This window comes from Esox lucius, chromosome 7, assembly GCF_011004845.1.
Source record: "Esox lucius isolate fEsoLuc1 chromosome 7, fEsoLuc1.pri, whole genome shotgun sequence".
NCBI lineage: Eukaryota > Metazoa > Chordata > Actinopteri > Esociformes > Esocidae > Esox > Esox lucius.
The window spans coordinates 9,668,141-9,695,764 of record NC_047575.1 but is presented as its reverse complement, the minus strand read 5'-3'; the positions used below and the strand labels follow the sequence as shown (position 1 = coordinate 9,695,764).

At 43.8% G+C, this 27,624-nt stretch overlaps 2 protein-coding genes across 2 annotated transcripts in view; both read right to left on the bottom strand.

Annotated features, from left to right (window-relative positions):
- Positions 1–8,543, bottom strand: si:dkeyp-50d11.2 (calpain-1 catalytic subunit). The gene is made up of 23 exons (XM_010903685.4): positions 8,461–8,543; positions 7,665–7,811; positions 7,050–7,365; positions 6,875–6,944; positions 6,405–6,523; positions 5,234–5,367; positions 4,227–4,395; positions 4,050–4,133; positions 3,874–3,959; positions 3,665–3,739; positions 3,410–3,570; positions 2,758–2,918; positions 2,657–2,668; positions 2,306–2,517; positions 2,182–2,221; positions 2,022–2,087; positions 1,878–1,935; positions 1,720–1,784; positions 1,291–1,359; positions 1,088–1,166; positions 826–942; positions 650–708; positions 1–484 (listed from the first exon to the last, which is right to left on the bottom strand). Exons 3-23 carry the CDS (start codon positions 7,329–7,331, stop codon positions 458–460), a joined length of 2,145 nt encoding a protein of 714 aa, XP_010901987.1. The 5' UTR covers positions 7,332–7,365; positions 7,665–7,811; positions 8,461–8,543; the 3' UTR covers positions 1–457.
- Positions 8,544–18,196: 9,653 nt separating this feature from the next.
- LOC105030049 (complement factor B) overlaps positions 18,197–27,624 on the bottom strand; it is a 35,453-nt gene continuing 26,025 nt past the window's right edge. Inside the window, exons 12-17 of the mRNA XM_020047955.3 lie at positions 20,082–20,257; positions 19,563–19,642; positions 19,370–19,479; positions 19,158–19,287; positions 18,947–18,999; positions 18,197–18,795 (exon numbers count right to left, since the gene is read on the bottom strand). Of these exons, the coding sequence (XP_019903514.2) occupies positions 18,613–18,795; positions 18,947–18,999; positions 19,158–19,287; positions 19,370–19,479; positions 19,563–19,642; positions 20,082–20,257 (732 nt within the window). The 3' untranslated portion in view covers positions 18,197–18,612. The remainder of the gene's footprint in view (positions 18,796–18,946; positions 19,000–19,157; positions 19,288–19,369; positions 19,480–19,562; positions 19,643–20,081; positions 20,258–27,624) is intronic.

The window sequence follows — 27,624 nt, the reverse complement described above, 5'->3', positions numbered from 1 at the left end:
TTTTGCTATTCTTATTCCACATTTCAAGGCATAATGGCTTAACATGATTATGGCCTGTTTAGAAAACAAAATAAATACAGAGCACCACGTATCTTTAAAAAAGTAATTTAAAAAGTCATGCAAACGCAACATACAACGAGCATTGAGTCATGGGTTTGAGAACCCCAAGAAGTCACAGTTAAGGGTTTAGATCTGTATTGCATAGGTTCAGTGCTGTAGCGCCTTTTACATACTTAATTAACAATTGAGCTGACATGCAGGGTTTAAATAGAATAACATTTCAGTGAACGTGGGACTTTTGACTACATTTGAAATCACTCTATAGCACTGAACATCCATGATATGTACTGAAACAAGGCCATTGACCAGTACACTGAGGCCATTGTGATGTTAATGAAGCCTGGAGTGGGGTGTTGCCACAAACACGGGCGGTAGCAGTTCCAGGACGTCTAGCTGTCTAGGCAAACATGGTGAGGGTGATCCACTAGAGCAGAAAGTGGGTGTGAAAGACTTTACCACCATCACACTTAACAGCTTCAACAGGAGTCACTTCAATGGCCTCTCTAAAGCATCTGAGCTCCAAAAATATATTTGATATTGAAACGCTAACTGAAAATTCAAAGTGTTGTCAACAGTGATGGTGTCTTACCTGGACAAAGCTGAAGGACACCACCCCATCGGCATCGGTGTCCATTTCTTTAAATGTCTCTAGGATGGTGAACAGAGAGGTTCTCTGTTATACTTCTAGCAAATCACTCTGAACTCTACTAGGTGGTTAGCATTGTCAAAGCTATCATTGCTGTATTTGCGATGAAGTCAACTTACTGAACATGGTTTCAAGGCGGATGAGACAGTTCACAAAGTTATCAAAGTCCACGTTCAGGTCTTCCTTTGCGTAGCGCAGGATAATGAGTTGGAACAGTTGATTATTCAGCTTGAAGCCTGTGTAGAAAAGCAGGTGGGTGATCATCAAACTGCAATGATCTCACCTGGATTCCACTAGTCTTGACAGTCAGGTGAATGTTGGCAACCTGTTGTGGTGATACTAGGTGAATAGGCTGGATTAAGAAAAGTAGAAAAACAGTACCAGCTGATTCCAGTGCCATGCGCATTTCATAGGAGCTCATGGTGCCAGATTTGTCCAGGTCAAACTTCCTAAACACAGTCTGAAGTGGGTGTAAGAGTGGAGGTAGAGGAGATTGAGGTTTACAACATTAAACAGAGTGGAAATCTGTAAGAGCTTGAATGCATCTGAGGTCTATTTAAAAGAGTTGGGAATTTTTGACTCACCAGGTAGCGTTTGATTTTCTCCCACAGCACATGGAACTCAGTCAAGCCCAATTTCCCTGTGCCGGTGGTCTGTCAAGACAATGTCAAGGACAGACGTGGCAAAGAAAGAACACGAAAGGTTGATAGACACAACCTGCCACATTTATACACAGTAAATATTCCCATAAGCGTTTTTTCTCCTTAAGTGTTTGAACAATGTGTATGCTGACATCTAGTCTCTATTAAACCATCTTTTAGGGTGTTTTCTAAAAACAATGAAAAACATCTGCAACTGGATAGTATAGCCAATTCCTGGGTACTTAAATTCTCCTGCTATACTTTACACTAACTATGTAACAACCTCGATTAAAAGCCATTCACATCTTAAGGCTTGCTAAATATAACTAAACATATGCCAGGTATGGTGCGTGAAGTTAAAACTGAGGATACATCCATGAGTGTAATCATGCAACGACATGCCTCCTTTCCAAAGCCGTCCGTCTTCAGGTCTTTATCTGTAACTCGGAGAGGGACAGTGAACACCCATGCAAATCTTACCTCACATGCCTCTTTTATTTCCCAAAAAATTGCTAGTATCGCAGACTCACGCTTGCTGATGATTCTGTTTAGGATTGTCTGAAGCTTGGAATTACTGATCTCCATTTCCTATTAAAATACAAGGTAATGAGAGAGGATTTTAAATACCATGCCCACAACACCCCCACCCTAACATTTTTCAAACTTTCTCTCACTGCTCCAGCTAGCTGTCTGAAGAGACTCTTGAAGCCTGCATCAATCTGGCTTTCATCCAGCTCCACCTGCAGCAAAAACACACAATGGATGGTTTGGCTTTTACACTTTGTCATCTGTGTGGTATGCTTATTTGGGTTGTATTCTCTTCAGATCATTTACCTCCTCGGGTAGATCAGCTGTGATGTCATCATCCAGTTCCCTGTTAGAAAGGGAGAAAGTCTTTAGTCGGTTTTATTGGCTTGGATTTGCCTCGGTCCTCCCTAACCCACAACCCCTCACTCACTGGGAGTCAGCTGGCCTTTCAGAGAACACCCTGAGCACAAAGTCTCCGTCCTTTTGGGGCTCAAAGGTGGAGGGGACGATAATGTACTCTCCCTGGGGCAAACAGAAGCGGGAGCTGACCTCGCGCAGGTTGATGAAGAGCTCCGACCGTGCACTGGAGCTGTGGCTCAGAAAGAAATCCCTCTTCAAGTGTACCCCAGTCCGACCACTATACTGAGAAGGAAAGAGTTACTGATAGGAGATGGAATTGGATGGGTAGGGCTTATATTTGCTTTTAGAGGTTCTAACCCAAGGGTTTCCATCATGGTCTTATGCATATATAGGCTCTTAACATTTCCAGAATGTGCCATACCTCCTCTGGAACCTAGAAGATAAAAAGATAGGTCACATAATTTTTACTGGTTCTGTTTTTACATCACTGTTACAAAATTGTAATTGGAGTAAATATCTTGCCTCATAGATGGCAAATCCAATGGTCTCCATGTCTTTCCCCTCGCGCCGTTGCCGACGACGATCCTTCTGCATCAGTGCCACCAGGAAGCTGCAACCTGATTGGCCCTCTGTGTCAGGGTGTTGCAGGGCTACTTTGAACTGAGGGTTGAGCCAGAATGTTGCTGTAGAGGGCAGGAACATACAAAATAAAAATATGTTGTTTCTTTTACACATTTTACATTTCAGTCATTTAGAAGATGCTGTTATCCAGAGCAACTTACTCTTAGTGCATTTATCTTAATATAGCTAGGTGGAACAACCACACAACCCAGTACTAATAAGTACTGTACATCTTATTTAATGAACTAGCTATCAGCAAAGTCAGTAAAAGAACTAAACTGAAAATGCTAGTTCATATAGGAAACAGCGGGGAAGTGTCAGACAGTTATTTTGGATAGGAAAAGTAGGGTTTTAGATATTTTCTGAAAATGGACTCCTAGCTTTAAGGGAATGCTGCTTCCACCATTGGGCTGGTTCCTCCCTCATATATGTGCTGGAAGACGAGCTTGGGTTTGGATATAGGGTTTGAGCAGGGCCTGAAAACCACTGTCGTAGGTGTGGTTGTGTTTAACCTTTGTATTGGTTAGTGACTCAACCCAATAACATGGTGTACCAGGGAAGTTCCTGCAGCCTCCCGCGGTGCTGCCTCTCCTCCACTCTCCAGGGTACAGAGCTGAGCTCCACTTCTTCACCTGACTGGCCTGCAGGGCATCTGCAGTCAGATTACAGATCTCCAAACGGCTGAACTCGCGCATGAAGTCATTGAAAGACATCCTGTGTGGAGGGTTCGTGGGAGAGGCAGTATTATAGGAGTATTGGCAGTGCCCTTAAAATATAATATATTTCAAAACTCTTGAAAACTACTCACCAGAACTCCCCATCCTCGCTGCGGTTGTACAGTCTTGCTCTGACTGACGGGTCAACACATGACCACTCCCTTGAACTGAAACCAGAAAAGTTATCACATCACTCTGAGTATCAACGTCAAGCTGAACCAAGACTGAACTTTCCTTGAAACGACCCAAAATTGGACTCCACCTCCCCCTTTCTATTTCTCACCCCTCTGACCCCTCTCACTTGTCACTCCAGGCACCGGTCCACTCCACCTCTCCCCATGGGTTCCGGATCCGCAGCAGCTTGGTGGGACTTCCTTTATACTCCACCTAGCCAACGAGCATGCGACACAGGCTGTGATGAAAATGATTTGCGTTAACTTAAAGAAATACGGCCATCAGCTGGGCCGGTTCACTCACCTCCTCGACCCCTGTCACGGAGTAGGCGTGGCCTTTCACCAGCTTCTTGAATGTCATAGCCTCCATTTCAAAAAATCCAGAGATCTGAGGGGGATTAACAGGATTATTTTTCTACAGGCTCTATTGTCCAAAAAAGAAGGCATATTTTGTGTTGTATGTGTTGTGTGTGTTGCTAACGTCTATGGAGCAGCCTAGCAGGGATCCTCGCTCCACAGCTCTGCTGATGATGCTGAATAGATCTGCAGGGGCCTTCTTCAGTTCAAACATCTCTGTCACGCCTCCTGTGAAGTCCTCAAATCCCTCCGATGTACTGCCCCCTGAGAGGGCCTCGTAACACCCGTTAAGCCTGTAACAAATGTACAGTGAGGTCCCGTAGAAGCCATTTCCCTGGATTTCCATTTAAGAATCCCTGGTCTGACCATCTCCACTCAACTGGGCATACCATATAATGAATTGAATATATACAATACTGTACAGTATACATACAGAAATGTTGTTTATCAGCATAATTTCACATTCAAATTATCCAAATCTAACTTTTAATAGATTATATTCAACATGCGTGCCACAATCATTGGTTCCCCTACAAGATTCTTTGGGAACTTTTATGTGGTCACCCAACATATCCTGTTTCAATAGGGTATAAATATGAGGTGATAAATAGCTACACGCCTGAAAATATAAATGTTCTTTACAATAATTTAGAAATGTAATATCTCTGGTGCTGTGACACACCTTCCTGGAAGAGGACTCGTGTAATTTGCCCCCATACACACAAGGATTGTTCAAGTGGCAAAAGAAATCTTCAAATATCACAAATGGAGAATTACAAAAGTCTGTTACTATCTGTGGGTCAACAAGTGCTCTGAAAGATCTGGACAGTTTCAGTATGGAGGAATGGCCTCAAATCCCTTCCTGTGTGTTCAAACATTATAGGAGTCGACTTAGAGCTTTTATCTTGTCACAGTACTAAATGCAGGGGTGCAAATAATTATGGCATGATTGTTTTGGAATCAAATAATAATTTCATGGTGATGATGATTCATCTTTATTTCTAGCATATTCAAGCAGGAACTCACAAGTAGGCCTGTTGTTGTGGGGTTTACTTTGTATCTCGTGTGTGTAGGTATTAGATGTTAACATGTACGGTACATTTGGCATTTCTCCCAATCCATTGTGCTTACTTGGCATAGGCCTTTTCCAGCAGGGCGCTCCAGAACTCTGCCCCCTCTGCCGAGTGGAGGAACAGCAGCTTGCCTTCCTTAACCGGTAGCCTGTCATCGATCACCACATCCACCCACTCCCCAAACTGCCAGAACTACACACCAAGAATAAAATAAGGGGGACGAGCAAAGCTGCTACACATTTTTTTTATTGTTGGGACACGTCTTACAAGCATGGATGCATTTGTGATTCAAAGATGGATGTGTTTATTAAGCCGCGTTCATTGGTGAGAGAGGTTCTGCTGCATCTGCACTGCTGCAGTGCGCCGACTCAAATAGCCAGGCAGAGTGGAGACTGCAGTTCTGTCAGTTCCTCAGATTGTGTGTGCAACCCCAAAGAGATAAAACTGCTTTCTCTTGTGAGTGCCCAGTCTCTAATGCTAAACAGCATTGGGGTCAGTTCCATTTCAGTTACAGTCAATTCAAAGGGTGAACGAAACTCCAATACTTACTTGTTGAAAAGCATTAAAGATCATTGGAATTTTTTGTATTTCCAACAATATGCTAAGGAATTGCCCCAGATCCATAGTTTGCCCATTCTTGGGATACACTCTCTCTGGGAGGCATGCTAAAGGAGTTAGGTTGGCTGGTATGCTTGCCTTCCCTGCAGGAATCTGGCTGCGTGGTGCTAGTGCAGCCCTGCCCTGCTGTCCTGAGTGACACACTGTTAATGTCCACCTATAAATACAGGCATTAAATATAGCTGCCTTGCATGCAGCCTGTTGGGACTGACGAGGGTTTGGGGGTTGAGGAGGAGTGGCATTCTAGTACTGTGGCGGGTTATGGGGAATCTTGGGTAGTTAGCCAGATCAGTTACAGGAGGCGGTGTTATGTAAAGGTCTGCTAATGCAGTGTGCAACATGTACTTTCATTGTAGCCTATTGAAAGTAAAAGCTTTTAGTCACAAACGGTATATTGAACAGGCGATAAGTCAACATTCTAAGTACAGTGGCCTTGGGTGTTCCAGCGGTCGAAGCCGCTTTCACCCATGTATTCGACTTCTTCACTGAGGGTCAAAATCTGATCTACTGCTCTCACCACTTTCCTGTCCAATAAATCATGCATGCCTGGAAAAAGATTTGGAGGAATACCCAAAGATTGGACTGATAGGGGTGGATAGGGGTACAAGTACCTGGAAGTGAAAGATCCCCGCATACTGGTTGTGGAAGCTCTGCCCATGGGGCACCACCCGATGTAGTAGAGTCTCATTCAGCGTGAGGGAAGCGATAGCTGCCAGCAACCAACAGTCACCTGGCGCACCAAATATACTGCATGACGCCAACTACCACATTACCCAATGTCAGTAATCACGGTTTCACAAAACTCCACTTTTTAACCCATTGTAAAGTCACCATCACTCTTCAGCATTGCAATTTCGCTTATGTTATCTTACCAGGTAAGCAGCCACGACATGGGAGCATGGGTTAACGTTCTTGTCTCAGAACAACAGGGTTTTTTACACTGTCGGCTCAGGGATTTAAACCAGCAACCGTTAGTTTACTGTCCCAGGGTTCTTAAGTGCTAGACTATCCTGCTGCCCAGTGAGTCCCAACACCCAGTCCCACGGTAGGGTAGGGCGTATTGGGGGCAGCCTACACTCACCCAGAGCTCCCTGGCAGACGTCTGTACGTGTGGCTCCGTCTACGATAAAGTGAGGGTCAGTGCAGAACTCCTGCAAAACACCAAGGGGTTACGGGAGAGAGAAGTATCTACATGAGTAAGAGCATATCGTCCATATAAAGATATGCATTAACCTGCAGATGGACCTCTCCCTCACCGTGGGACGCATCCACTGGACACCCTGTGTCTTCGCGGAGCGCGGCCCAAGATCCTTGAATCCCAGTGACGAGACCTGAGCGGGGAATGTGTCATCTTCAAATAAGCGTCTGCACTGCAGACTGTGGGCCCGGAGAAACTCAAAATCCTGGCCCAGGAACTTCAAAGCTTTGTCATTCTGACCGAAGCCTTCGTCGCGGTCCCATTGGCTCCTCAGACGAGAAGCCACCCCAGAAGCAAAAACACGCTCTATCACCTGCTCCATCACTTGCGCCACAGCCATAGCCTACTCCCCAACTCCACACAAGGATAGGGACCTAAATAATGGAAAATAAATTATATTTACAATTTAAAAATAATATTTTATTATAAATTAAATGTTTTGCACCCTCTGTTACTTATCATATAATGACTTCGCCCACATGAACAACAATGCAGAAAGACTGTAATACGAAAACAAACGTGATTGTTTTAAAAAATAGGGTTAACAATTCCTAAAGAAGGATCTCTGTTGACTGAAAACCGGATTGTTTCTCGTAAAACTGACAATTATATATTGCCACCGTACGCTCACTATTACATCCATGCATTCGTAATAACAACAGCAAAACAATACCTTGAAAACGTTTGAACGTAGAGATTTTGTTACTGCCACCGTTTAAAGCCTCGCAGGTTTACTGAACTGAAAAGCTGTGTTGATTTCTGGCTGCCGCTCGATCAGTTCTCCCACAGTCAGACTGTCCCAGGGAAGAATCCTCTAGGCCTGCGCAAAACATAAGGCATTAGACTTGTCGACTCAGCGTGGATCTTGAACCTGAATTCTGCTAAAATGTATTTGATCAGAGATGCTTTTTAATATACACTCAAATAAAAACGTTTGTCATATTGCAACCAAATAGGTTTGTCAAATCGCAACCTATGTTGGTGCAATTTAGAATATGGTAGAACGTCATTATATGACCGGAACAGTCGAAAGAGTGTGATTTAAGCTACTGAATACGCATGGGCCGTGGGTAAAGATATTAACTAGGTTACTTTATGCAGATTACATGTCTGTTTGGAATAACGTTCCAACATACATTTTAGCATCAGCTGAGTTGTATTATTGTAACAATCCCTCCATCTAGTGGCAATAGATCGATTATAATAAGAAACGAATCTGTGGAGTTTAGGCAGGAATAGGGTGGTTTTGTGTGAGTATATGCAATGCAAGCCCGACAACAATCTTTATCAAGAAATGCATTGATAGGATGAAAGTTAGGCCAATAAGCAACACAACTTTTTGCATCGGACAAGTGTCCTCTGAACCGAATAAGACATTAAAAAGGGAAATTAACGACAGTCAACAGTGTTGTTTTTATAACGGCAAAATAACCAAGGAGATGAAGATATATCTGAAAATTGCATCGCACCTGTTTCCCCAGCACATTTTGCGTAGTACTCTTTCTTGGCAAGGTCCATGAGTAGTCTGGCCCGGGGTGTGAAGGTGAATGGAAAGGCTTGGAGTTACAACCCACCTTTGCTTCCTCTGCCAGGTGGCCTCAACTCCACTGGGATGTCCACTCTCCAATGCGGTTCGATGACGGAGTTCCTCTTAGGTTTCTTCTTAAGTTTCTATTGTATTAGGGACTTTTTCCTGGCCACATGGGTCAACGCTGTGGTTGCTTGCAGTTTGGGATTTCAGGCTGGGTGTTTGTAAAAACACTTGGTGACAACTGGCAACTGCTGATGTAAAAAGACAATTTTTTAAAATAAATGTGATTGATTAATCGGTATTGCCGTTATATAGGCGAGAATATGAATCTAATATGAATTTAAAAAAATCCATTTGGTCAGCACTCACGAAATATAGGCAAATTGTGACCATTACAGATTGTACAATGAATCTAATAGTACTATCAATTTTTGACTTTTTTAGAATAGGCCAAAAGCAACGGTATTGGTCTACACCCCCTAAAAAGAAAGCCTACCCTGAGTCTTTTCACTTTGTTGTTGGAGGGTATTCAGCTGCTTAAAAAATTAAGAGACCACTGCACCCTTTCCATTCCAAAAAAGTTGAAAAGGAAAGTTTTGAGTGAGGAACAGAAGCGTTCAATTTGCAGTGGTCTCTTAATTTTAACTCTTCTGTTCCTCACTCAAAGCCTTCCTTTTCGGCTTTTTTTTTAGAAAGGAAAGAAAAAGGTGCAGTGGTCTCTTAATGTTTTCTGGAGCTTTATTTGCAGAGCCCAAGTCTGGGTCGTTACTTAATATGGGGGTTCTGATAGTTACTTTCGTCACTCCAGTTCTAAGAGTGGAGCATCGCCCATGCGCCCACTATTGTTCTATATCGTGAAGCTTTTCCCATAGGGTTTGGTTTAGGGCAAAGCGTGCAAGCCCAAGATGTACTCCCTGCTGGTCCCCTAGCTCACCAACGAGATAAGCGCAAACAGGATGGCTCAGGCGTGGAACAACCATGACACCTAGCCACTTCCATCCCGCTCACACCAAGCACATACATTTGTACACTGACAAACAGCCCCAAATGAATCCACCCACAACACCAACCCAAACGGTACCTCCTCAATCTGCCTTGACTGAATCTGAGCGTCTGAGGCCCGCCCAGAGAACACGCCAACACCCGGACTCGGCGCCCAAGCAGATGCTCAAGCACACACAATGCCAGCGTCATACACAAAACCGCACCGGCACACCGGAACAACGGACTGACCCATGTCAAATGCACCGTCCCAGTAGCTCAACAGACCCAACTCACACCCCAGACTGAGCCACACTGAGCACAGAGTGAGCCAACGTGCCTGCAGCCAGGTCACGCAAATAAAAAACTGACAAAAGGCGACAACGTCTCCCAAGACGCGGCAGCACAAATGTCCTCCACCCCCACGCCCCTAATCAGAGCGGCTGAGGCCGCCACCCCACGCGTGGAGTGGGCCCCGAACCCCCTGGGCGTAGGAGTGCCAAGTGACTTGTAGGCCTGATCAATCGGCTCACACAACCAGTGAGACAGACGCTGTTTCAACAACGGCTGGCCCGCCTTAGGGCAACCGTGACACACAAAGAGTTGGGGTGCGGTCCGCACCGCGGCCGTGCGCTGCCCGTACTGTGCCAAAGCGCGGACTGGACACAAACGATGCAACCTCTCCTCCCTCACACCCGCATGGGGAGGTGGAGAAAACGCCCACAACAACATCTTCATGGAACGAAACGACGCCTTGACCACCTTCAAGAAAGGCCGGTTTGGGAGCAACACAGCTCTGCTACCATCGCCGTTGATGGCGAGACAGCCAGGCTGCGTCGACAGCTCAAAATGGTCACTGACCCTCTTAGCAGAAGTCAGAGCCAACAAAAGCGCAGTTTTAAGGGACAGCATCCTCAATGCTATCTGATCAATCGGTTCGAACAGCGCGTCACACAGCGCCTCCAGAACCAGAGCCAAATCCCACTGAGACAACGTCTGGATTTTTGTTTTAGATTCCGTCACTCACAGTTGAAGAGTACATATGATAAAAATGACAGACTTCTAAATGCTTTGTAAGTGGGAAAACCTGCAAAATCAGCAGTATATCAAATACTTGTTCTCCCCACTGTATCTGCTCCTTTGTGTGAAGAGGAACAGGAGGAGCACTGCAAGAGCCCTACAAAATGACCTCTAGCGGGCTACTGGTGTGCATGTTGCTGACCAAACTGTCAGAAACAGACTCCATGGGGGTGGCATGAGGGCCTGACATCCTCTAGTAGGACCTGTGCACACAGCCCAGCACCGTGCAGCTTGATTGGCATTCGCCAGAAAACACCACAATTGTCAGGTCTGCCGTTGGTGCCCCGTTCTCTTCACAGATGAGAGCAGGTTCACACTGAGCACATGTGACAGACATGAAAGAGTCAGGAGACGCCATGGTGAAAGTTATGCTGCCTGCAACATCATCCAGCATGAACAGTTTGGCGGTGGGTCAGTGGTGGTCATGGAGGAATATCCTTTAAGGGTTGCACAGACCTTCACGTGCTAGCCAACGGTACCCTGACTGCTGTTAGGTACTGGGATGAAATCCTCAGACCCATTGTCAGGCCTTACGGTGGTGCAGTGGGCCCTGGGTTCCTCCTGGTGCAGGACAATGCCTAGCCTCATGTGGCCTGAGTGTGTAGGCAGTTCCTGGAGGATGAAGGCATTGATGTCATTGACTGGCCCTCATGTTCCCCAGACCTGAATCCAATTGAGAACCTCAGGGATGTTTTGTATCGGTGCATCCAACGCCTCCAAGTAGTGCCACAGACTGTCCAGGAGCTCACTGATGCCCTGATCTAGGTCTGGGAGGAGATCTTCCAAGACACCATCCGCCATCTCATCAGGAGCATGCCCAGACATTGTCGGGAGTGCATACAGGCACGTGGGGGCCATACACAATACTGAGTCACATTGAGTTGTCGTGATGAAATTCATGCAAGTTGGAACAGCCTGTGATTTTTATTGTTTACTTAGATTTTCGGTGTGAGTTTGAATTCAGCCCTCAATCGGTTGGTGATTTTGGCCTTTTGACCGTTATTATATCATTTTGTTCACAGCGAATTAGACAATGTACAGTAAAGATTTTGATCTTTAATATATTTTCTTCATCGAGACTTGACACGTAATTTTAGAGCAACCCTTAATTATTTTGAGCAATGTATATAAGGATAGGTAATGTGTTCACTAAGATCGCTCTTCACTAAGATATCTACTAAATTCTTTATTTAAATCTGAGATTTGAATAGCTTGCTAGTCACAGAACACAGAAAACATGACAATCCTTATAGCTTCTTATAAGGTAGCCAGCTACTTGTTAGCCTGCTCGTCAGTTATGGTACATTATAACTAGCTAAAGTTGCATGATGACACTCATCCACCTGTCACTATATGCAACCAGGCAAGATCCATTAGTTTTGTAGCTTCATATAAGCTATATTATCATTATATAGAGATGTTAACAAAATAATAATTTTGGCATGGACATCTTCTATGTGATGTGATCTTTCAATTCAGTTGCCAAGATGCTTTGTTGACCTGGGGGATGCTCTTGCCTGGGTAAATGCCAATATGGGCCTTTTCTGAATGATGAGGAAAATTAGGGTGCTGTGCAGATCCACAGAGGGGCCTCAATTCTTGAAGAAGAACAAGAAGCTCTCTCCCCATTCTTGTTTTTGTTTAATAATTTAAACAAAATTGAGGCCCCTCTGTGGATAACACTTCAAGTTACCAATTTCTAGAACATTGCAGTTAAATTGAACAGTGCAAGTCAAAGGAAGAAGAACATATCACAATGATTTGCCTGAGAACTGGTCAGATCTACACAGCAGAACCCATAAGTCATAGGTCCACCGCACAATGTACCTTACACAGCACTTTCACATTTGTGTAATATGTTGAATCTATGGAAAATGCATAAATGGTAATCCTGTATAAACATGTGCCAAAGGGTGACCTGTTTCACTTTGTAACATGTAGAGCTCAGATCAACTATTTTGTAATTGCACTAAGCAGCATTCTCAACCATTAACCTCCTAATGATGGCCAACTATCACATCACCAAGCAATGGCTACTACAACAATAACTGCCCATGGCAGCCATAGTGAGTTTGTCTGCATGTGTATGTATGTATATGTATGCATCTGTATTATAACTGCACTCAGCAGCTTTCTAAACCACCAGTGTCTCATACATACAAAAGGTATCGAATTAAATCACACAGACTCTGAAAGTTTGAACATTAGTTTACTCTTCTTCCTCCATTTGTACACTCAATGTAATGACATCATACCCATCATACATGACACCTAATGCCAAACTGTGCATCAAACCAGGATGCCCCCAAACTGGCCAATGGGTCAGTGGGCTAAACATTCAATTTAAGAACCCCCAAATCAACTGTTAAACATGGTGGATGATCTGTATTGTTCTGGGCAGCCATCTCATGGGAGTTATTGGGTTCGATGATTGCTCTGCATGGTTGTAAAAAGGCCAAGTAATGAAGCAATTTTACAGGACCAGATGTTGCAAACACTATTGATGTTCCAATATTCCAGGATGATAATGACACTATGCAGACTGCTAAACAAATTCCAGAGTTGTTTTATGAACACCAGGATGACATCAAAGACCTTCCATAGCCTCACCAATCACCAGATCTAAAGTTATGAAGCGCAGAGTGCTAAGCATATTTCCAACTCCTCCATCCCTTACACAACTAGAAGCTTAGTGCAATATCCAACTACAAACTGTGGACTTGTGTGACAGAATTCTAAGGATTGGAGCTTTTCTGAAGTCAAAAGGTGGCCCTACTCCTTAGTAGGTCATTGGTGTTAATATATTTGAATGTGTTTTATCAAAAATTGACACACCAACATGTGGAGCTAACCTTCATGTGCTTTGTGTGTAATCCAAGACTGAGCAATGCCATTATCAACTAATGTAGATAGGAGAAAAGGGCAAAGATGTCTAGAATATACTGACCCTTTCATACGATTATAGTAAAATACTCAAAAGGTACTACGACAAGTCTGAAGCTTACGTTATGGCCAAGGCTAACCATATCTTTGCTAGGTACAAATTCCAAGAAACAATGCTGTGCCCCAGTGTTGTTTGGTCATTTTGTGACAGAGCTCAAGTTGCTTGACAGTAACTACCCAAGGGTGATGATATGTCCAGAGATTATTTAGGCAAAACCCCCCCAAGAGTGAAAAAACATTTAAGAAAGGTTTGGATTTAACATTAGAGAAAGCCATAGAGATTTCACATTTGCATGATTGAACTCAAGACCAATTAAAAACAATGGTTAGCATGGGAACTAATGCAGCTAGCTAAGCAGCACATGCAGTTTATGGGAAAGCACAGAGAGCAGGTGCAGTTTGCAATAGACAGCAAAAGAAAATACAAAATGCCATAAGGAAGGAATGCAGCAAGGAAAGGATCAAATGGAGCAAAACATGGTGACTGAGCCTTCATTCTGGGTCAATGCACTTGTGGTGGAAGAAAAGCCAAACATGGGAAATCTAAAATATGCCAAGACCCAAATAAGGCAATATTGTATGAAATGTTTAGGAATTGCAACCATTTTCATACACAGTCCCCTTATTTCAGGGGCTCAAATGTAATTGGACAAATAGTCATGAATAAAATGTTCATTTTTAATACTTTGTTGAGAATCCTTTGCAGGCAATGACTGCTTGAAGTCTGGAATGCATGGACATCACCAAATGCAGTGTTTCCTCCTTTGTGATGCTTTGCCAGTTCTTAACTGCAGTTGTCTTCTGTTGTTGTTTGTTCGTTGGTGCATGCTCAATTGGGTTGAGATCAGATGATTGACACTACTTCTTTGTCATAAAAAACTCCTGGGTTGCTTTTGCAGCATCTTTGGGTCATTGTCCATCAGTAAAATGAAGCGCCGTCCAATCGTCGCTGAATTTGTCTTAATCTGAGCAGACAATATATCCCTATATACTTCAGAATTAATCTGTCTGGTTCTGTCTTTTGTCACATCATCAATAAACACTAGTGACCCAGTGCCATTGGAAGCCATGCATGCCCATGCCATCACACTGCCTCCACCGTGTTGTTCAGACTGTGTGGTACACTACGGATCATGAGCCGTTTCAAGCCTCCTCCATACTTTTTTCTTCACATCATTCTGGTACAGGTTGAACTTAGTTTCACCAGTCCAAAGAATGCTGTTCCAGAACTGGGCTGGGGTTTTTAGATGTTTTTGGAAAAGTCTAATTTGGCCTTTCTATTCTTGAGGCTTATGAATGGTTTGCACCTTGTGATGAACCCTCTGTATTTGTTCTTGTGAAGTCTTCTCTTTAAAGTAGACTTGGATAATGGTATGCCTACCTCCTGGAGTGTTCTTCACTTGGCTGGATGTTGTGAAGATATATATTTTTTATTATGGAAAGGATCATACAATCATTCACCACTGTTGGCCTTTTTGTGTAGCAGAGCTCACCAGTGCAATCTTTTTTTTGCAGCCTAAGTTTCACAATCCCTCCCCCGTGATTGTGTGTGTGGATGTCAGTTTACTTCTGTTTCTGTGTCTCTGTCTTGGTTGTCCTGGCAACCTATTAGGGGGTGTGGCATCAACTCCTGGGTGAATTTTTTTTTTGTGCTATTAAGGTTTTAAAAAGTTGATTTTTTCATGTTTTTGCACTTTCTCGATTATACTGGAAATTCAACCATAAAGGAGTGCTCCTAATCTCATCTTGTTACCTGTATGAAAGATAACTGTCCACAGAAGCAATCAATCAATCAGATTCCAAACTCTCCACCATGGCCATAACCAAAGAGCTGTCCAAGGATGCCAGGGACAAGATTGTAGACCTACACAAGGCTGGAATGGGCTACAAGACCATCGCCAAGCAACTTGGTGAGAAGGTGACAACAGTTGGTGCGATTATTCGCAAATGGAAGAAACACAAAAGAACTGTCAATCTCTCTCGGTCTGGGGCTCCATGCAAGATCTCACCTTGTGGAGTTGCAATGATCATGACAACGGTGAGGAATCAACCCAGAACTACACGTGAGGATCTTGTCACTGATCTTAAGGCAGCTGGGAACATAGTCACCAAGAAAACAATTGGTAACACACTATGCCGTGAAGGACTGAAATCCTGCGGCGCCCACAAGGTCCCCCTGCTCAAAAAAGCACATGTACTGGCCCGCCTGAAGTTTGCCAATGAGCATCTGAATGATTCAGAGGAGAACTGGGTGAATGTGTTGTGGTCAGATGAGACCAAAATCAAGCTCTTTGGCATCAACTCAACTCGCTGTGTTTGGAGGAGGAGGAAAGCTACCTATGACCCCAAGAACACCATCCCCACCGTCAAACATGGAGGTGAAAACATTATGCTTTGGGGGTGTTTTTCTGCTAATGGGACAGGACAACTTCACTGCATCAAAGGGAAGATGGATGGGTGAGAACCTCCTTCCCTGAGCCAGGGCATTGAAAATGGGTCGTGGGTGGGTAATCCAGCATGACAATGACCCAAAACACACGGCCAAGGCAACAAAGGAGTGGCTCAAGAAGAAGCATATTAAGATCCTGGAGTGGCCTAGCTAGTCTCCAGATCTTAATCCCATAAAAAATCTGTGGAGGGAACTGAAGGTTCGAGTCGCCAAACATCAGCCTCAAAACTTTAATGACTTGGAGAAGATCTGCAAAAGAGGAGTGGGACAGAATCCCTCCTGAGATGTGTACAACTCTGGTGGCCAACTACAAGAAACATCTGACTTATGTGATTGCTAAGAAGGGTTTTGCCACCAATTACTAAGTCATGTTTTGCAGAGGGGTCAAATACTTATTTCACTCATTAAAATGCACATCAATTTATAACATTTTTGACATGCAATTTTCTGTCTCTCCCTGTTCAAATAAACCTACAATTGTAATTATAGACTTATCATGTCTTTGTCAGTGGGCAAACGTACAAAATCAGCAGGGGATCAAATAATTTTTTTCCTCACTGTATATGATTCATTAAAATGGTTATGTTAGAGACATGATCATGTTCAGTGCAGTAAAGCCAATCACATAATCACATATAACTTTATTCATAAACCTGTATTAACCATTTGTAACCCACTCGAAAATAGTCTACAAACAGGATTAGATTATTTCTAGTTTAATACCTAATTCCTTGTTTACTTGTAATAAAGTTTTCTCTGCAAACCATATTTTGTCCAGTAGGGGGCAGTGGTGGCGCTGCATAGAGGGGAAACTGCTACACTGATTCTTAGAGAGAAGGAGAAAATCGGAAAAAGCCGAACGATCGTGAGCTGAAGCTATATTTAGATTTTTCATACTGAGTAAAAAGTTACAAAAATAACAATTAAGAGCTAGTTAAAAGTTTTTTTCCCCACCAAACCAACTTCTAAGGAAGGAATAGCAGAGCAAAGGGTCGAAATTACTACAAGGAGTTTACTTGTATTCTTTTTCTCCGGTGAGTGTTGTACACATGTTCGTCATTTGTGTTACTAGCAAACATAGCGTGATAGTTGGGTTTACTGAGTCTAGCACGTGAAGTTATCCATATTTTTGCTGTAAATATAGTTGTTTAATGCGTTGTGTGAAAATGTATTGATGATATGTGTACTGCATATGTTTTAAAAAACAAAACAATCGGGAGTTGAACATAGTTTAACCATTTGAAATGTTATTCCATGTTATGTTGAAGCTGTTACTACATGACATGCTAGTGCTTGAGTTTAATGTATGCAGTGAATGCAAAGATTGAAAATAAGAATAAGAGTTATATTTCCAGATCTGGTAAAGTTATTGAGAGAGTAATTGAATATTGCCCTGCAGGTATTCTTTTTTATTTGTTATGCATGATTTGAGAGAGAGAGTTCCATTGGAAGGGTTCGCCATTGGACACAGGAGGCAGAGCAGCGGAGGGCGTGAATTATCATCTTGCCTGCAACACTGACTGCTACAACACTGACTGCTTCGACTCAACATTTCTTCATTGCATCGTACAGATAAGTACGGAAGAGGATTAGTGCCAAGCAATAATAAAAATAAATAAAAAAATCTCGAGATTAAAGTCATTATAATGTGAGATTAAACTCGTAAGATTTTGAGAAAAAAGTCGAAATACAATCTTGAGAATAAACTCATTAAATATCGAGAATAAAGTTTAATAATCTGTTTTATGGTTTCCTCGATGAATCGCGCGTAGGTGAAGCCAGCGATAAACTTGCATTTGTCCACTGGTCAATTCATGTTGGACAAAAGCGAGTACATCGCGCAAATTGGACAGATTTTTTCTTCTAAAAAGACCTAGCCGCTTGCAAATTATCTTTAAAGTTCGTATGCTAATTGTAATTCTGTCATAATTAGCTAAAGTTGATAGTGTTTCTTTGTTACTGAAAGAAAGTCTATAATATAGCTTGACTAATTGATCCAACTCTGCCATGTCCTCTATCAGTAGGCTATGCAATGCACACTGATCGAATGCGTTATTCTCTACATTTAATTTTGATTTCTATTCTCGATATTTAATGAGTTTATTCTCAAGATTGTATTTGGACCTTTTTCTCGAAATATAACGAGTTTTTTGTCGAAACACAATGACTCTTTTTCTCGTTATTTAACGAGTTTAATCTCGCATTATAATGACTTTAATGTCGAGATGGTTTTATTTTTTTTATTATTGCTTGGCACTAATCCTCTTCCGTAGATAAGCGCGAGATCTCACCACGCAAAAAAAAAAAAAACATACTACCCGGGGTAGATGGACTTTGGGTTTTTATTTTGGGGTTATTTCATCAGAGCTCTGAGGTCATTTTATTTTCTGTTTTTCTCAACTTATATGGAACAAGAGGGTTGAAAACTAAGAAATGCAAATTTCCACAACTAAAAGGACATTGCGAAAGAAAAGATAAACAAGGTCATACTGTTTGACAATTAATGTTTAATAAATGCCGGCTATATGTTCTGACTAAACTATTTGGTAGTTTTATTTCTCTCTCCTCTTTTGAAAAGTTCCTTAGAAAGGCAACTCTTCACTCTACATAACAATAAGTGCCCCTTGCACAGTTAATCTATTCATCTAAAAAGTGTAGTGGTTCAAAATCTTGTGTGTCATCCCCCAAATGCTGCTTCAGAAACGGCACAACTTTAAAGAGGTTGATGTGGAAATCTCTGGAGTCATCGTCCGAATCCTGTTTGACTGCTCTCCTATCATGTGGACACAGATATTTGGTGCCCCAGCTTATAACTCCAACCTACAATGAATGGAAAAGGTGTCGGTACTTTTAATTAAAAAAAAAATTGTGTGCAAATACAAAATATCATACAAAAATCTGAACATAGCAGGAGTGCCTATCTATCTGCTGTATATCTACCTGAACATAGTATAGCCTGAAAGTCTCTAACCTGGATTGTGCGGTAGTCATCATAGTTCTTGAACACAGCACCACCTGATTCACCTGTGCACACACACACACACACACAAAATAAATGTCATGTCAAGTCCAAGTAATTACACCCCTCAAATAAATACTTCAATAATAGACTACTATTTTAAGTTAAGATTTGATCAACTTATGGAAACAAAGTTCCTTTATATGTAAAAAAAAAAAAATACCTCTGCATGTAACATGATCTACAGTGGGATGGCGCCCACCAGAGCACAGGAAGTTATCAGTCACAAGTTTTTTCACATTGTCTGCTGTTATGCCATTTATCTTTGTAGCCAATCCAATACAACTGTCCCTCTGCAAGAGAGAAACATGTAGGTACATACAGGCAACATAAACTGATCCATCCAGTGTGTTTGTGGTCAGATGGTTTAATCACCTGATCCTGAAGCTTAAGTCTGGCATCCCTCCGCACATCCCTCCTCTCTGCATCCTTTATAAATGACAGGAAACTGACTTCTTCAAATGATTTCACTAACAAACGCTCTTCTGAAAATAGAGAAATATATAAGCCTCCATGTCCATTTAAGAGAACTGTATCTCGTAGAACAGGCGGTGTGCTGTAACTGCACCTTGTTGCTTGCAGGTTATTTGTCCTCCCACCAGTTTTAAAGCAGCACTTGTTTCTTTGGTGCAAGGGATGCAGATTGGCCTGAGGAACAGAAAAATAATGCATGAAATAAACAGTGCTTATTTTTATTTCTCCCCTCAATCCAAAGAGCTGCGTTATTCAGATCTAAAGTTGTGCCTCATTGTATTAATCTACAATATGTTCCCTCTATAGCATTGGTTCTTACCTTGTGTACACAGACAATTGTCAGTCAGTTTGAGGAGAGCTACGTCATAAGCATAGAACTCCCTTATCCCCTCTGCCTCTTTGGCTTTGGGATTAAATTTAGGATGTAATATTATACGTAAGACTTTTAGACCTGTAAGGAAATGGACCAGAATGTAAATAAACAAAACTGTTTTAGTTTACATAAATGTGTAATCCTGGCATAATTTATTAGTAATGATGCTAATCACTGGAATGACCAAGTTGTACTATATCTACTGTAACTACAAAGCTATTTGAAGGAAAATATAGTTACAAATATTTGGTGGAAAAGCTGTTGTAGGAGGGGCTGGTCGCACCTTCATTTTTACCAATGTTAACCGTGATTTTCTTTTCCGAGTTGGTGTAAAAGAAACATTGAGCAGCACTCAAGATGAAGCGGGGGGTGACCAGAGAACCCATACAGAAATGCATAGTGGATGTATCCTCATCCTATTAGGAGAAAGTGATCCAACAAACAAATGAAAAGCAATGTGCAAAAATATGCATACTTATCTAATAAAATATTAATACAATAAATATCTGTATGTTTGTCTGATAATATAAGATAAGTCATTGGTCATGGCAAGTCATGAACCCTCTGTTAGAGGTTCATTCAATTTATATATTTGTTGCCGGACCACATAAGTGGAGCCAGCCAAGAAGAGCGAATATTTCTTACTAAGTGTGTATAGTAAAACCAGATAAAATGTGCTTGATTGGGACCTTTTCCGGTCCCCGTGAGGCAAAAGTCAATTTCCGGCTCAGGGTTTAGGTTTAGGGTCAAACTTACAATTGATTTTATAGTTAGAATTGGGGTTTCTTTAAGGTCCAGTTGTTGTTGGTTAAGTTTAGGGTTAAGGTTAGGCATTACATCTAGGTGAAGTTTAAGCATAAATGTTACTTTATTGAGGTTAGGGTTAGGTTAGGGTACGGTTTAGGGTTAATATTAGGGCAAGGGAGCATGCAATTTCAATTTTCTGGTCCCCATGAGGGTAGCTGTACAAACTTGTGTGAGTGTTTGTGGGTGACTGAGTGACTGACTGACTACCCCTTGTTAAATAGCTTAGTGGTTAGAGATGCGGACTGCCATGTGGGCAACCAGTGTTTGATCCTCGCCACGGACAGAATGAAGTATGTGTTAGACAAAAACTTGGCAGGCTACAACCTTGAGTAGCCATGTCATTGCAAACCTAAAATAAAACAGTTTATGGTTATTTTGAGACTATTTCTGGTGGATTTTTAAAAATATGCATTTATGCATGCTTTTTTGGCTAATATACAGTACATCTCAACCCCCTCTGGTCTTTTCAGTTGACTAAAAAGTTATCTTCACCTATAGTGGTAGTTATTGCATTAGTGTCATAAATGAATAAAAGAAAAAGGAACGTTGTTGTGCCATGAAATGCAATTGCTTTGTCAGTTCATCTTCAATCTCGCTAGAAATTGCTCATTTCTTATGACTATTCCAAGTAATAAGCAGATACTTGTTGTCCTATTACTGGCTAATAAGCTGTTAAAATGGCCTCTGGCAAAAGCCATACAGCTCATATATGCTATTTGTGGTGGGAGTAAACTTAATAAGAGACGTTTGTCTGCTTAACACAATGATTAATGGTGTCTAGCTAAATATTCAAATTTGGCATGATGTTAATGCATGACAAAATGATCTAATGTTGAGACACAGTCTTCTGATGAGGTAGTCTATCCCAATCAATCCCAATACTGGCATACTAGCTTACTACATACAAAACAGTATGTACTTCACCACAGACGCGTCGCTAGGATCACAATACATTTGGGGTTCAGCCCACCCTCTTGCCCTGGCCGGGACAGAAAGTACAGGGATTTGAATGTACACACGTAACATTTTGATGTACATGCTAGCGCCCTACACGTCTACATTGTTATGCATGATCGGAATTATTGATGAATAGATCAGGTGCGATTTTTTTATTATTATTATTTTTGTTCCATTTGAGATCCAGAACTATTCATAAAAGATCCGGGGCTATAGCCCCGGACGCCCAGGGCTAACGACGCCACTGCTTCACCACCATCCTACGAAGTTCGTACTTATACAGTAGTACATATTATGTAGTACACGATTTGAGATTCAGCCAATGCTTTTGATTTCCTCGTTGTTCACATAGTGTAGTGCAAGGATGTCGCTAGGCCTAAAATATTAATTACCCTCCCTAAATAAATCAGTATATGAGTCAATATATTTTCTCTGTGATTTCTTTTTTCGTCAATTGTTCCATCGCATCTAAACTTCGTACAAATTGTACAGGATTGTGTTCATTTGGCAGAATGTTTGGTTGAGTTTGATGCTTTGAACATATCTTGCTCATCTGAAGCGAGCTTTCTTCTGTACGTAGTAGTCTCCCTACTATCGGCCACCCCCCTTATCAGACGTCTCTAGTGGTCGGAGAAGTAAATCCTCTCAAGTTCAAAATGTAATACTGTAGCACTGGAAAGCAATGGTACGTTTTGCTAATCAGTATGCTCTTTCAGCTAGCCCAACACCATTTTTATAGAAATGTATGGAGGTTAAAACATTCATGTATGTAAATTGTTTAGACAATTTGCAGTTGGTGAAATTCGACTTGCACGAAAGACCAGACATCATGTAATATTATAGTGATCAGTCTTTTTTTTCTTTATCGAAAGGCAAGAAAGCTAGCTACAACTTTCTAGTAGACACTTCAGAGAAGACTAAGATCTGTCATTTGTAATACAAATAAAAAGCAATTATAATGTAATTCAACAAAACAGTAAGGTGGCCAATAATTGGGGATGGCGGCTGATTATAAGGGGTCATAGTTTTTACACTAACCAACTACTAAAAATATTCCCATTAATGACATACTAGCTAACATTTGTATGTCACTAATTATCATCATAAACATTGATGACTTGATCAAATGATTACTGATAATAGGGGGTTCGGGATTAGTTATGTTGAATTCTTCAGTTTTCACGGAACACAGTTGCAAAACTGCGCGTTTCACAGATTCATGTTTGTTTGGGTTTGGAGTTAACGTATTGCAACATATTCTGTTCAGAATAATATTTTTTTTGCCGGACCGCATAAGCGGTCACTGACTGACTAATGGACTAACCCTTAAATAGCGTAAGGGATAGAGAAGCAGACCTGCAAACGATAGGTCCTCTGTTCAAATCTCCTCACACAAATTATGCATTAGGATTTGTTCCAGATAGGTAGACGCTGGCTATAACCTTCAGTATCAACAGTATCTCACAAAAGTGAGTACACCCCTCACCTTTTTGTAAATATTTGATTATATCTGTTCATGTGACAACACTGAAGAAATGACACTTTGCTACAATGTAAAGTAGAGAGTGTACAGCTTGTATAAAATTGTACATTTGCTGTCCCCTCAAAATAACACAACACAGAGCCATTAATGTCTAAACCACTGGCGACAAAAGTGAGTACACCCCTAAGTGAGAATGTCCAAATTGGATTTGCCTATCTGGAACAAATTATTTTGCTTCAGTCCCTGCTGAAGAGAAACAGCTACACAACAGGATGTTGCCACTGCCGTGCTTTACTATAGGCATGGTGTTCTTTGGATGGAAAGATATATTGGGATTTTGCCAAACATATAATTTTGCTTTCAGGCCTAAAATTTCACACAACTTTTTGGTCTCATCTGACCACTTTACCTTTTGCCACTTGGCCTCAGAATCTCAGTACTTAGGCGGAATCAACACGACAAATCTCTTGTTCTCTCAGAGTTGAATAGTAGCAGTATGCCTTTGGTTCCAGTCTGCAATCTTTTCAAATGATTAAAAAGCAGTTTTAGTTATTTGTTAAAGTTTTTTGGTATTATCTTTTCTCTCTCACTGCCAATTTGTCTCTCACTCTCTACCTCTTTTTCTCTATCACTCTCCATCAGACAGGGAGGAAAACAGTTCTGGAATTTGCAATAGGTTTTTAAAAGATTGTTCTCCATCCAACTGGTATGTTTAAGCAATTAATGTAAAATGTATGTTATGAACTTGATAAATACTGTATACAGTTGAAGTCGGTGGTTTACATACATTTTAGCCAAATACATTTAAACTCAGTCTTTCACAATTCCTAAAATTTAATCCTAGTACAAATTGGGTTAAGATCACCACTTTATTTTAAGAATGTGAAATGTAAGAATAATAGCATAGAGAATGATAGATTTCAGGTTTTATTTCTTTAATTACATTTTCACTGGGTCGGAAGTTTAATCTCATCTCATCTTCATCCGCTTATCCGGTATCGGGTCGCGGGGGCAGCAGCTCCAGCAGGGGACCCCAAACTTCCCTTTCCCGAGCCACATTTGCCAGCTCTGACTGGGGGATTCCGAGGTGTTCCCAGGCCAGTGTCGAAATATAATCTCTCCACCTAGTCCTGGGCCTACCCCGAGGTCTCCTCCCAGCTGGACCTCCCTAGGGAACATCCTTACCAGATGTTTACATACACACAATTAGTATTTGGATGGATTGGCTTTAAATTGTTTAATTTGGGTCAAACGTTAGCTTTCACCAATAAGTTGGGTGAATTTTGGCTCATTCCTCCTGGCAGAACAGATGTAACGGAGTCAGTTTTGTAGGCCTCCTTACTCACACACGCCTTTTCAGTTCTGCCCACACATTTTTTATAGGATTGAGGTCAGGGCTTTGTAATGGTCACTCCAATACCCTGACTTTGTTGTCTTTAAGCTATTTTGGAAGTATGCTTGGGGTCATTGTCCATTTGGAAAACTAATTTGCTGTCACGGCTTCGGGGTTTGGGAACAAGGAGGAGCAGGAGAAGGCGTGGTAGAAGGATATTTAATGGTATCCAGGAGAAATATACAATATATATAGTACGAAGCGTCGCACAGCTCTTTGTCACAGTCGGAGACAATCACACACAAAGACAGGGGGAGCAGAGGGAACATATATACCGGGGGGAAACAGCGATGATGAGGAACAGGTGCACTAAACGGGACACAGGTGAAATGAATGATGAGACGGTGGTGTCAGAAGGCCGGTGACGTCGACCGCTGGGGCCCGCCCACTGCAGGGGGAGGTGAACCAGCAGAGGTCGCAGTTGTCACAGTACCCCCCCCCGACGCGCGGCCCCAGCCGCGCGACGACGCCGGCCTCGGGGCCGACCCGGGGGGCGCGGAGCAGGGCGGTCCGGCCGACGCCGATGGAAGTCGCGGACAAGGACGGGAGCCAGGACGTCCTTCACCGGAACCCAGCTCCGCTCCTCCGGGCCGTACCCCTCCCACTCCACGAGGTACTGGAGGCCCCCCGCCCGGCGCCTCGAGTCAATGATGGAGCGGACAGAGTACGCCGGGGCCCCCTCGATGTCCAGAGGGGGAGGGGGCACCTCCCGCACCTCACACCCCTGGAGGGGACCATCCACCACCGGCCTGAGGACAGACACATGAAACGAGGGGTTAATACGGTAGTCGGGGGGAAGGCGTAACCGATATGTTACCTCGTTGACTCTCCTCAGGACTTTAAAAGGCCCCACAAACCGCGGGGCCAGCTTCCGGCAGGGCAGGCGGAGGGGCAGATCCCTGGACGAGAGCCAGACCCGGTCGCCCGGCCGATACACCGGGGCCTCCCCGCGGTGGTGGTCTGCATTGGTCTTTTGACGGCGGACAGCGAGCCGGAGGCGGGATTGTACTGCCTCCCATGTGCCCGCTGCCCGCCGGAACCAGTCGTCCACCGCAGGGGTACCGGTCTGGCTCGGCGTCCACGGCGCCAGGACCGGCTGGTAGCCCAGGACGCACTGGAAAGGCGTCACGCCCGTGGAGGAGTGGTGCAGAGAATTCAGTGCGTATTCTGCCCACGGCAGAAACTCTGCCCACTCCCCCGGCCGGTCCTGGCAGTAGGACCGGAGGAACCTACCCACTTCTTGATTGACCCGTTCCACCTGCCCGTTGGACTGGGGATGGTAGCCCGAGGTCAGGCTGACCGAGATCCCCAGGTGCTGCATAAATGCCTTCCACACCCTAGACGTGAATTGGGGACCCCGGTCAGACACAATGTCCTCGGGCACCCCATAGTGCCGGAAGACGTGTGTGAACAGGGCCTCCGCGGTCTGCAGGGCAGTAGGAAGGCCGGGCAGAGGCAAGAGGCGGCAGGACTTCGAGAACCGATCCACAACGACCAGGATGGTGGTATGGCCCTGGGAAGGGGGGAGATCTGTCAAGAAATCAACAGAAATGTGGGACCATGGTCGTTGTGGAATGGGCAAGGGGTGCAACTTGCCCACAGGTAGGTGCCGGGGTGCCTTACTCTGGGCACACACCGAGCAGGAAGAGACGTATACCCTCACGTCCTTGGCTAAAGTGGGCCACCAGTACTTACCGGCCAGGGCACGCACTGTTGGCCCGATGCCAGGATGACCGGAGGAGGGAGATGTATGCGCCCAGTAGATGAGGCGGTCGCGGACAGACGCCGGCACATACGTACGGCCCTCAGGGCATGTGGGCGGAGAGGGCTCGTCGCGCTGCGCTCCGGCGATGTCCGCGTCCAGTTCCCATACCACCGGTGCCACGATGCATGACTCCGGGAGCACGGGAGCATCATCCACTGGCCTCTCCTCCATGTCATGCTGGCGGGACAGCGCGTCAGCCCCGACGTTCTTACTCCCCGGCCTGTAGGTGAGAGTAAACACAAACCGGGTGAAGAACATAGCCCACCTTGCCTGGCGAGGGGTCAGCCTCCTCGCTGCCCGCATGTACTCCAGGTTCCGGTGGTCAGTCCAGACGAGGAAAGGGTGTTTAGCCCCCTCTAACCAGTGCCTCCACGCCGACAGAGCTCGAACCACGGCCAGCAGCTCACGATCACCAATGTCGTAGTTCCGCTCCGCCGCACTGAGCTTCTGGGAGAAGAAGGCACAGGGACGGAGCGTGTTACGACACCCCGTCCGTTGGGAGAGGATGGCACCGAGCCCACAATCGGACGCGTCCACCTCCACGATGAACTGGAGCGACGGGTCGGGATGGGCCAGGACCGGAGCGGTGGTGAAACGGTGTTTCAGTTCCACAAACGCCCGCTCCGCGTCCACGGTCCACCGCAACCGGGTCGCCCCCCCCTTCAGAAGGGAGGTGATCGGAGCCGCTACCTGGCTAAAACCCCGGATAAACCTCCTATAGTAATTAGAGAAGCCTAAGAAACGTTGCACGTCCTTAACCGTGGTTGGGGTCGGCCAATTACGCACGGCGTCAATGTGAGGCTCCTCCATAGCCACACCTGTGCTGGAAAAGCGATAACCCAGGAAGGACACAGACGACTGGAAAAACAGACACTTCTCGGCTTTCACGTACAGGTCATGCTCCAGCAGTCGAGCCAGCACTCTGCGCACTAACGAGACATGTTTGGCGCGGGTGGCAGTGAATATCAAGATGTCATCAATATACACTACCACTCCTTCGCACAACAAGTCCCGGAATACGTCGTTGACGAAGGACTGGAAGACTGAAGGAGCATTCATCAACCCGTACGGCATCACTAAATACTCGTAATGGCCAGACGTGGTACTAAAAGCGGTTTTCCACTCGTCTCCTTCCCGGATACGCACCAGGTTATAGGCACTCCTGAGGTCTAATTTAGTGAAAAAGCGGGCCCCGTGCATCCTCTCCACCTCCGCAGAGATCAAAGGGAGAGGGTAGCGGAACGGAATGGTGATCTTGTTCAGCGCCCGGTAATCGATGCACGGGCGCAAACCACCGTCCTTCTTTTTCACAAAAAAGAAACTCGAGGAGACCTGTGACTTGGAGGGCCTGATGTAGCCCTGTTCCAACGCTTCCGTA

What these genes read in the sequence shown, in the direction of transcription:
- si:dkeyp-50d11.2 (XM_010903685.4), bottom strand. Translation starts at nt 7,331, where the DNA reads ATGGCTGTGGCGCAAGTGATGGAGCAGGTGATAGAGCGTGTTTTTGCT. An exon ending in ACCGGTGCCTGGAGTGACAA is followed by an intron (nt 3,740 to 3,873) that starts GTGAGAGGGGTC and finishes TTCTGGTTTCAG; the next exon opens with TTCAAGGGAGTGGTCATGTG. An exon ending in AGAAAATCAAACGCTACCTG is followed by an intron (nt 1,167 to 1,290) that starts GTGAGTCAAAAA and finishes CACCCACTTCAG; the next exon opens with ACTGTGTTTAGGAAGTTTGA.